General features: G+C 41.3%; 1 protein-coding gene across 1 annotated transcript; it reads left to right on the forward strand.

Moving 5' to 3' along the window:
* Positions 1–8,093: 8,093 nt before the first annotated feature.
* LOC117294909 lies at positions 8,094–11,116 on the forward strand. The gene is made up of 2 exons (XM_033777459.1): positions 8,094–8,367; positions 8,712–11,116. The coding sequence occupies exon 2, from the start codon at positions 8,866–8,868 to the stop codon at positions 9,907–9,909; it is 1,044 nt and encodes a 347-aa protein (XP_033633350.1). The 5' UTR covers positions 8,094–8,367; positions 8,712–8,865; the 3' UTR covers positions 9,910–11,116.
* The last annotated feature ends 304 nt before the right edge of the window (positions 11,117–11,420 follow it).

Raw genomic sequence — 11,420 nt, forward strand, 5'->3', positions numbered from 1 at the left:
GAATTATCTCATCATATTATTGACAGGCCAGATAAAACATCCCCGAGGCTGACGGGCAATAATCGAATATCGCCCGGCCTCGCCTCCCTAAGAAAAGACCGTTCACCAGAAACCAAAATAATCGATTCATACGAGTTGTGTTTATTTGCCGACCCCGAGTTTGTCTAAGGCTAAGAAAACGGGTTGTTGACGGATTACGACGGGCCAAGACGTGCTTTTGACACCAGTTCATTACATAGCCTGGGGTTATCCTTTACACAGTGCTAAATTGTAAGGGTTGATATTTTTACCGGTCCAAATGAAATCGATCACTTCGTATTAACCTCAGTGAGTTTTTTTTTACAAAACAGCGGCTGCACTTTTGCGAAGTCAAATTGTTGTCTCCTCAGACAAGCAAAGTAGTGCGTACAAGCATGGAGCAATAAACTAGATGGTACAAGGTTAAATTCTACGTGATGGACAGATAGATACAAAGTTACTTTTACTACAAGTTCGTTCCCATGTTCTCAATAATAAAGTCGTGACCCCGATATCTTTACCCCTGTTTAGAGTAGCTCCTGCGGGGACGTCGGGCGCTCACATGCCCTCAAAGCTCTCCCATCACGCAATAACTTTCATCGATCTTTAAGACTCTTTTTTTTTACGAAGAAGAAAAACGTCTATTGTTCATGAAAGCGGTTTTCACTAGAGAGGGTTAAACATAGGTTGTGCTGTCTATAGAAAGTATAGGTGACTGTAGATTATGGAAATGTGTACTTGTAGTAAGTGGATTGGTGATTGAATTGGAATGGTGCGTGAATTATTTAAACACGCTAAGCACGCTGAAATGATTGATATCCGCTCTCAACACATACAACATGGTAATGGGAAATTGCTGAGGAACTTGCACTACTGTCAAAGTTTGGCAGCTTCGATGATGTTGGTTTGCTGTAACACCATGTGTATATCTACTTGCCAAGTAGAGTTTGTTCTTTAGAAAACTGTTTTTTCTATATTCTACTACCGCGGAGTAGATTTATCGCGTTGTTCGGAAGACTTCTCAAATCTGAAAAGAACTGTGGTGCTTTTTAACTACCCGGGAGGAAGGGATAGAAAGATGGCTGGGACTACTGCCTTATTTTGTAGGATCGTTGTTAACTGCACTATCGCGGAGTGAGTTATAAAGCTTCGATGATGTTTTTCATCGTGAGTTGATCTTCAATGCTACCTCACAGAAGATGTTTACGTTTTGATGAAGTGCCATTGATTCATCTGTGGAAGGTTGGCATCCGGTGTGTAATCACGTCTCATTGTTTCTAGCTTCGACCAAGGATACAGAGAAGCAAGGATAGACAATTTGTAAAGTTCACGTGACCTTCTCTGGAATAATGATTGCTACAGATCCACTGTGGCCAAATTCAAGTATTACTCACTAACGGGAATCAAAATCTGCCAGGAGAAATCTATGCGACTTTATAAATGGTACATTTTATGAATAATGGTTTATGTTTCCGACTGCATTGTCTAAAGAGTCAACTCGAAGCGGCCATCTTGGATTGGACTACGAGGTGCTTGAGACAACGAGCTGACATAGAATTTTGACCAACACTGGTTGTGTTGTAAAATCTTCCCCGAGAAATCTCCGTGAATTAAATGATACACCTTTGGAATATGAATACTGGTTTGTTTTTTTCCCAATACTACTGCACTGTTAAAAGAGTAAACTCGAAGCGGCAATCTTGGACTGTACTACGAGGTGCTTGAGACATCCGGTTGACATAGAATTTTGACCAACACGGTGTGTTGTAAAATCTGCCAGGAGAATTCTCCTTGAATTAAATGATACATTTTTGGAATATGACTACCTGGGTTATGTTTCCAATGCGACTGCATGGTAAAAAGAGTAAGCTGGAAGCGGCCATCTTGGGTTAACCTGCGAGGTTCTTGATACGGGTTGACATCGATTTTGGTGATTATTGCTATGGAATTTTGTGTTGTACCGAACTTGTATGATGTAGGTCTACAAGTCACTATCAGATGAGGGCAGGTCATTGGACTTTGTTCTAGTATTAGTTATGACCCGCTATATAGCAAAATTCTACCTCTCACGTTTCATGAACCCTGACTGGTTGGTGGCAAATGAAAATTGCTACCATGGTAAAATATTTGATATCAATGTGGCATTAACCAGGAATACCCGGTTATTTTTGTTCTTTGCTCGAGGGACTTGCCGATGCCATGAACCCCCAGTCAACTGAATGGCTTCGACCTGTTGACTTCGCAAGGGGCAATAAATATGTCCGCAAAGTTATGAATTACAACAACCACGCGATTTGACCGAAGAAAAATATAACTGATCATTGAGTTTGAGGAGCAAAAACTGTACCAGTGTTCATACCATCGTATGACTGAGCCAATTTGTATCTGATTGATGGGTAACGGTGTATTTGTTACACAATCGCTTGATTCTCTGTGACGCTTCAAACCGTTCGGAATTACTTGAACTTTGTTTCCCGCCGAAATTTATGACATCAGCCGAGGTTGTCTGATTTTTTCAAGAGCTATGAGAAAACAGTGTAGTTTGGTTTACACAATATTACTTGTACATATGACTGCAGGTACAATAGATTTTGTCACGGTTGATTTGAGTCGAGGTTTGTTGACTTGATGGTGTCTCTAAATTTACGAAATCTGCTACAATGAAACCTCACAATGTTACCTTCGAGCTCAAAGTATAAACTATGTACCCCATTAGAATACGTAGAAGTTAACAGCGAGGACACATCACCGGGTGGTGAGCTGCTGAGGGACCAAAAGGAAGCCGCTCAACACCGAGCGGGGAGTCAGACCCTGATGGGTCCCAAGAGTCAGTTGAGGCTGGAGACGGACTCCCCGCTGACCGGTAGAACACACCGGCAACGACGGCGAGCACAGTTACTCGGATCCACACAAAACATGGCGGTCAAAACGCCCCCAGCGGTACTTTCGGCAACATCGTCGCCGTGGATTTCGTCACAAACACCGGTTTTGCGAATGCGCCCAGACAGGTCGAAAACAAAAAGTACGGACCCATTACAGAAACAGAAAACTACCCAAAAGCCTAGATCAGTATACAATAACATTGCCAGGAAGTTATCACCGAGACCATCTGATGGTGAGATGGAAGGGACCGATAGAAGCTTGCCAAACAGACCCGTTGAGAGGCGCTCGGACACGGGGAGCAGTGTCGTCTCGATGAAGACAGCCAGCTCGGAGAGCCGGACATCCGGGGAACCATATTACGAGGTCACAGGTCAGATAAGGTCAACCTCCTTACAAGGTGGACCTGCCTTCATGAAGAGCCAGAGAAATGTAAAACAAGGTGAAATTGTATGGTTATCATAATATGTTCTGTATTCTTTATTTTTAACGCCCAACTCATAAGGCCGGACGGCCACTTCAGGGTGACGGCTACACTTAAATAAACGTGGGCCGTCGATGATTCGACCCAGCGGATTAATTGCTACCAGGGGCACGTTGCCACCTTCTCCTTGGGCTGAAACAGTGTTATCCTCTTCGTAGTCCATATGGATGTAGGCATGGGTGTCATCCCATAAAAGGAGCCTGGCTGGTAGAGCAACATACAATAAATTCCTCATCTTTATGTAAATTTAATTTCAAATATGGTGGGAAATCCTGACAACGGGACGGGCAGCTTAATAGTCAACAGTATAATCCCGCTTAGCTTAGAGCTAGATTACTCTTTGGCAATTCCGCTGATCTCCACCTAGTGAATACCGATTATCCTAATCTGTTTTCCCTCATGCAGGAACAAGCTTACCCTCGGTCAAGCCGAAGTGTTTAGCTAGGCAGTTATCGGAACCAACAATCCCCACAACAACACCAACAACAATGTCCCTCTTTAGGACCGATCTCTTGCCCATCCAAGCACCACCAAGGCATCCTTCAAAGGTTCCGGGTCATCAAACGTGCTGGGGCGTTATTAAGCCTCACCAGAACCCCTCCCCGACTCCGGTGTTGGTGACTTCTTCGGAACACGAGGCGAACAATGAAGCAGGATTGGATCAGAAATCAACACAACCCAACCGAACTCTACGGAGCGTCCGGATTAAGCTTGACGCTGGGAACGAGGACAGTGTTGACATACCTGGGGATGAGAACAATTATAAGAACGGGGAGAAAGAGGCTGATGATGATGACGAAAATAAAAACCTGGACCAGAGAGTGATGACATGGTTAGACGGTTTGGACAGCGCCACCTGCCGACGGTTTATGAGAAAGCAAATGGCCGCCTTGCAAGAGATTGATGACGTTGATTAGGAGAATGCCATAATGATGGTGCGGCCATTTTGGATACCACTCATTCAAATTAATGTAACCAAAGCGAGGCTTGCAGGGTGTATAACTTGGCAATGCATATAATGAAAATAATATTGCAGAGATAGTTGGTGAATGTTCAAGACAGGCGAGCCTCAATGGCCAAATTCAGTTTGTTGCGGCACTCATTTTGGGTCATTTAGCTCTTGAGAAAGACCCAGGGTCGAAACGTCAGGCCATTAAAGTTTTTCAGTAGATTGTGTACTTATATGAAAGCGCACAGACATTTAGAAGTCACTAATCTCACGATAAAAGAGTGTAGGAGAGGAACATTTTTAAAACTACCTCAATTAAAGGCAGTGGACACTATTGGTAATTGTCAAAGACTAGCCTTCACATTTGGTGTATCTCGACATATGCATAAAATAACAAACCTGTGAAAATTTGAGCTCAATCGGTCATCGAACTTGCGAGATAATAATGAAAGAAAAAAACACGAAGTTGTGTGCGTTTAGATGGTTGATTTCGAGACCTCAAGTTCTAAACCTGAGGTCTCGAAATCAAATTCGTGGAAAATTTCTTCTTTCTCGAAAACTATGGCACTTCAGAGGGAGCCGTTTCTCACAATGTTTTATACTATCAACCTCTCCCCATTACTTGTCAACAAGAAAGGTTTTATGCTATTAAATATTTTGAGTAATTACCAATAGTGTCCACTGCCTTTAATGTGAAATTGCTAGTCAATTAATTGTTTTTGTCAAATCAACGTTAATGATAACCGTGGTAATTAAAATCAAAATTTAAGAATGAACGAACAGTGATCCGAGATTATCTTTGCTGAGAGGTATTAGGCCACTATATACGGGGTTGGTAGAGCTTATACAAAAAAGTTGCAGACAATGTGCACTGTTTTGTGTGATCAATGTTCACATGAACAAACCAGTGAAACACCCACCAACAAAATACTCTGCACACTTTCCAGCATGTAGGCTTAACACATTGTCCTTGTTGGTTGTAACAAAAACAAAGTTAGCTCATGCGCTTTGAAAGGCAGTGGACACGTTTGGTAATTACTCAAAATAATTATTATATAAAACCTTCCTTGATAACGAGTAATTGGGAGAGGTTAATAGTATAAAACATTGTGAGAAACGGCTCCCTCTGAAGTGACGTAGTTTTCGAGAAAGAAGTAAGTTTCCACGAATTTGATTTCGAGACCTCAGATTTAGAATTTTGAGGTCTCAGGCATCTGAAAGCACACAACTTCGTGTGACAAGGGTGTTTTTTCGTTCAGATATATCTCACAACTTCGACGACCGATTGAGTTCAAATTTTCACAGGTTTTGTAATTTGTGCATATGTTCAGATACACCAAGTCAGAAGACTATGTCGTTGACAATTACTAATAGTGTCCAGTTTCTTTAAAGGTTTTCTCATACAGCTTTCTAGAGGAATATAACTTCATTTCAAAGTGATAACCAGTTTTTAGACTAAAACTAAACAATTTAGTTTGTGTACCCTCAACCCTGTATGACATTTATTTTATTCAAAACAAAAATCAAGGCACTGTGTTTCTTTCCCTTTTTTCATTGTGTTACATACAAGATGGCGTCGTGATGACGTCATCTGATAAGGTATTTGATTTTGACGAAAAACTAAATAGTTTTATAAACAATTTTGTAACCCTGGTATGTCTTCATTCTATAAAAGGAATAAAAAAGTATTTTCTCGTTTAATTCATTTGTTGTTCTTTTTCTTTTCCCGAACCAACACCCACCCCTCATTTTGGCAATATTGATTTGATGTCTCCTTGGCATATTCACATCAAAACACAGTTGATGGCATGACATTTTTAAGCTGGTTTAAACAAAATGTAGTAATTACAAAGACAGCAGTTAGTAAAGTTTTCGTGGTCTTGGATTTGATCGCTTCACAGGTTGTGAAAATGCGTTTATTATGAACTACAAAATGGTCAATGGTTGAAAATTGTACATGGTAAAATAAAATGCCGAGTAATAAGCCTGTGTTTTTTTTCCACAGAGCTCGGGGGAAAGTGCTGGGGGAAAGTGCTGAGTGTACAGTGCTACAACACACATGATAACTTTCGTTATCCCCGATACAAATTGACATCGATATGCTCCACATCAATATATGCCTCAAAATTGTTTGTGTTTTTCCTTTTATTTCGTGAACTAAAAATACTTCTGATTTGTTTTACAATCAGTGGAGAAATGGCAGTGGGGCGCACCCTTTAAAGGGTTAGGGTACTTTTTCAAAATGTCCACAGATTTACATTAAACTTTACAGGGTTTGAAGATGGTGATAGGGGAAAGCTTCCCTTCAAATATTACTAACTAAATCCCCTTAACCAGTTATGATATTATACCAAAACCATAGCATAACTGGTTACATGTAATACGTTTTTACATGCTAAAACTGAGACGAAAATAATTACTTTGACTCATTTCTCAAAAACTACAGCACCTCAGTAAGTAAAATTTCAAGGGAAGCTTTCTACTATCATAATCTTCAAACTGTGTAAGTTTAATGTAAATCTGTGGACGTTGTGTTTTTTGTTAGGAAAAAGTACATAACCCTTTAACCCACGCTAAATAAGTGACCCACATGTTGACCTATGGAATTATGACAACCTGGTATATCAGTTTCGAGTGTATACTTACCGTGAGAGTGTATCTAAGTTCAATTGATAATGCACACCAATCCTTTTGTTCCCGAAGTTTGACACCGTGTCAAAAAAAGGGGATGTCAATAAAATAAATACAGGGCCGCGCCATTGTGTGTTAGGGTCACCCGTGTTACGATTTAATAATTGCTTCTGATTGCGATTTAAACTGTTATGTTCGGTTTTTAGAGGCACTGGGAGGATTTCACAAAGAGTGAAAGACTAGTCTTACCTCTACTTAGAACGAGTTACTCGTCCTAACTTACGACTAGCCGTACGTTTAATATTTCCTATATAACTCATTGTAAAATCAACCCTAGGACTACTATTTGTAATTACTCAAAACAATTGGTGACATAAAAACTTATTTGGTAACGAGCAACGGTGAACTCGGTAGCCTATCAAACATTGTCAGAAACGGCTCCCTCTGAAGTAACGTAGTTATTGACGGTAACATGTAATTTCTCACTCAAATATTGAAATATTTCATGCCTGAAGCCTTTTATTAGGCATCTGAGAAAGTAAATAAAATATTGTGCAACAAGGGTTTTATTATTTTCTTGCAATTTCGATGACCAATTTTTAAAATAAATTTCCAGTTTTGTTATGCATTATGTGGAATAAACCAAGCGATAATACTGGTCTTTGACAAAATTACCAAAGGTGTCCCGTGCCATTAAGTGCTCCCCGATGATCAAATAGTGTTTTTCAACAATCTGACCTGAGATGGCAGCTCATTCCTTATAGTCTAAACGCTGGCGTTAGTGAAAACATAACACACATGACGTGAATGTAGAAGTGTTAATCTCCGACTTGAATTGAGTCTAGTGACACGGTCGTATCTCATTTTTTATTCAACACATTTTGAGCTACATGGCATATTGGAATGTCAAACATTGTAATAGCCAGCAATACGGAACGATCGCTGCAGCGGTTGGGGTCAGCGGTTGGCCAATGCCAGCTGCTGGGGATCGAGTTTATATAGACCTTCCGTTGTCTAGGTAACTATTAAACAGAAAGATCAGACGAAATGACCCCATGTGCAGCAGCAGTGGACGGTGTTCTGTGGACGTAACTCACTTGATGTAATGTTTCGGAATATGAAGCAGTCGTTTGCTTTTCTTGAATCTAGAATTGGTATACTCTCCTGAAAGCATTGCTGTTGTCCTGGAGAGGGTGGGTTGCAAAATCCATTTTTGTTCTCTGTGGTTATGCCGTCAACATTGTGCTTATCCGTTGTGGTATTGTACAATTTCATGGAGTAAAGTGTGGCAGCAGCAAACAGCGCCTTTATAACGGCAATGAAAGAGAACCTACGTAGCGTTTGAGTGGTGTTATTGTTTCAGTCAGAACCCACGAAATCGGTTGATGTTACCACTACACTGGAGGTGAGCCAATATATAATTGAATACATGTAGTTTATTGATTGAAAGTGATCCAGTCTGTGCATTGATAAAGTACTTAATATGCATGCTTTGAACTTTGACACTGTGTTGGCCATGCTCGTAGACGACATAACTGTGGAACGAAAGAGACACACACTGCACATAAATACACCATAGCTCCAGTGATGCATGTGATTAAAATTTCATACGAGCGCACTTGATCACACTCTTCAAATTGTATTATTAGTGTACGTGTACTTTGTGCGACTGCAGTGTGATTTATGGTGTACAGTCGTTTGTGCGTGATAAAAGGTATGTGATTTTGATTTCAATGATTTGTTCACCAGAGAGTTATCGCCGAAGGGCAGAGGGGGCGGATTTAACAACTTTGGAGAGTGATGTGGATTGAATAGAATTGACCAGTGCGGGAGACCACTGTCTGTCCTTGGCTCTCTGAATAAGAAGAAATAAAAAGGACACCAGAAAAGTGCAGGGATAACAATGGCTAAATCTCAGCAGGGTGGTGTTGATGACACCGGAGAGTTCTCCCGGCAAATGGCGACGTACCTACCGTCGTTAGGTTCGCGAGCCCCCATGTTCATCAAGAGCAACTCGCCCATTTCCGAGTCCATGTACACTATGGGAGACGCATCCCCGGAGCTTGTCAACCCACCGGTTACCCCGTGGGAAGATTTTGAGGACGAGAGAGAGTTCAACCCGATTCGGAGCCCCGTCAACATGCTTCTTGCGACAGACCTCTCCGAGGTGGGTCTACGCTCCACCACGGAGTTCGTCCCCGTGCAGGCTTCAACGCGGTGGCCGTACCTGAAGCAAAACGCAGCCCGTCATGTGTACGGGAATCTCCGGTCGAGATTACAGAGCAGAGAGAAGGTACCAACAGCATCACCGGTGAGTTTGACGTACGCACCGAGCACATCTGAACAATCGCCTCAACTGGAAGGACTACAAGTTCAAACAATTGGGATCGGGAGAACGAAACACCAACTCTCCAAAAAAGGAGGTAATAACATGAGTAAATACCGACCTCAGTCGACGAAAGGAATAAAAACCTCGGACCAAACAGTCGATTATCGAATATCATTGAAATCAACAGAGCTTGAGTCACGGGGCTGCGTGTCCGCTCCACCACCAACGGCAGAGTCGGCTGCGAAACCTTTTGAATCTATGACTAAAACTACGCACCATCGCCAGCGATCGAAAACAGCCAGAGAGTTCTACAGGCCCAAGAAGGGTCCACACGTCAAGTTCGACACCTCAGAACTCCCGCCAAAACTTCAAAAGGAACCCCGTTTGCCGGAGGCACCACCGAGCCCCGGTGGTGGGGATTTGAGAGTGACGTGGTCTGATGTTGTGACTGCGAAGTCCAACGGCGTTTTTTACCGTAACAGACCGAACGGACTCCCCCGACAGACGGGTGAAAAAGACCCACGAGGAAACCAGGAGCAGCTGTATCTATCCCCGGAGCTATGGGGAATATTGGATGAAGATATAGGTTCCATAAAGAAGGTGGCGGGAAAGAGCTGAATGTATTTTTAGTTAAACCCTATGGTAAAAATACATTAAAATATATTTGATTAATAATAGATTGGTTTAATAGTAGAACCAATACCTTATACACTGCCTGCCAGTAATTAACTTGATTAAGCTTTTTGATTAAACTCCCTGTGTGTTAAAAAATTTAGTTAAAATCCCATTCACCCTTACTTCTAAGAGAATACGCGTGAAAAACATACTTAAAAGTTTGAGTGTCCACGGAAAGGTCGTTTACCCACTGGATTTTTTCAACATAGACTTGTCCGCTGTCTCAAGGGAATTCCCCCATAGACTTTGAGCCTTAGTCTGTCATGTAAGAAATAATTTTGTTTTTGACCAATCTTACCCCGCCCTGCAAACGTTCGTGGGGTTGCCCCTTGGATTGTGGAGTACGTTCGTGTGTTTTGTCAAGATGTTGGGAAGTAAGCAAGAACAAGTGTGTTTTGAGTTTCTGCTGGAAAAGAGTGATGTTGTGGATTTGTCTGAGGTATTCCGGAAGTGAGTTTTTTTTAAGAGTAATCCCGGTCCCCGTAACTGGCCAGGCGCGTTCGAGGAACATGGAGCGTATTGCTGATAGATCTTAGACCTATACCGCCAACATTTTCAGGATTTGGTGTATAATTATATTTGTGTCGTTGGCCCTAACGGGTTAGGGTGAGCCCTTAGCCTATAAGTTGGAAAGTCTGTAAACAAAAAGTTTCTTACTCTGCCACTTTTTCTTCAACAAATTTCAAAATCCCCAAGACCCCTATTATCAGTCAACAAATCAGTCCAGTAAACGTCTATCCACGGGGGTCGATATTCATAGAGCTGAAAATATTGCTTAACAACTCTCTGCTAAGCAGGAATGAGCACAGGATACCAATCACAAAATGGTAAATGTGACATTTATGAATTGTAGTTTTGGCTGGTTACCTAATTCTTGTAAGCATATTTAGTTGTGCTAAGCAACTTTTTGTGCTTTAAGCATCTCTTTGAAATCGGGCCCTGATGGGTGTGGTTCATTGATTCGTACAATACTGTCACCCAAACGTCCTATAGAGGTTGTGTATCAATCTGTTTAGAACATGTGAAGTGGTTGTGTTCAAAAAAACTAAACACATTGCACGATTGTTTTTTCAGAGGAACACCTGGGCCCAATTTCATAGAGCTGCTAAGCACGAAAATTTCCTTAGCATGAAATTTCTTCCTTGATAAAAACAGGATTACCAACCAAATTTTCATTTGTGGCATATTGCGTGTAACTGGTATTCAGCTGTTGTTTGCTTATCCTGAAAATTAAGTGGAAATTTGTTTGGTAATCCTGTTTTTATCAAGAAATAAATTTCATGCTAAGCAAGTTTCTGTGTATAGCAGCTCTATGAAGTTGGGTCCTGATAAGAGTTCTGATACTGAACTTTAGGGGATGAAAGCATTTTTATCTTGAGTAAAATGAAAAAATTAAACATCACAAATATTCTTTATATCTATGAAATTGGGTCCTGATGACAGTTCTGATACTA

Source organism: Asterias rubens, chromosome 9, assembly GCF_902459465.1.
Source record: "Asterias rubens chromosome 9, eAstRub1.3, whole genome shotgun sequence".
Lineage (NCBI taxonomy): Eukaryota > Metazoa > Echinodermata > Asteroidea > Forcipulatida > Asteriidae > Asterias > Asterias rubens.

Coding starts and splice junctions, on each gene's coding strand:
- LOC117294909 (XM_033777459.1), top strand. CDS start 8,866: ATGGCTAAATCTCAGCAGGGTGGTGTTGATGACACCGGAGAGTTCTCC.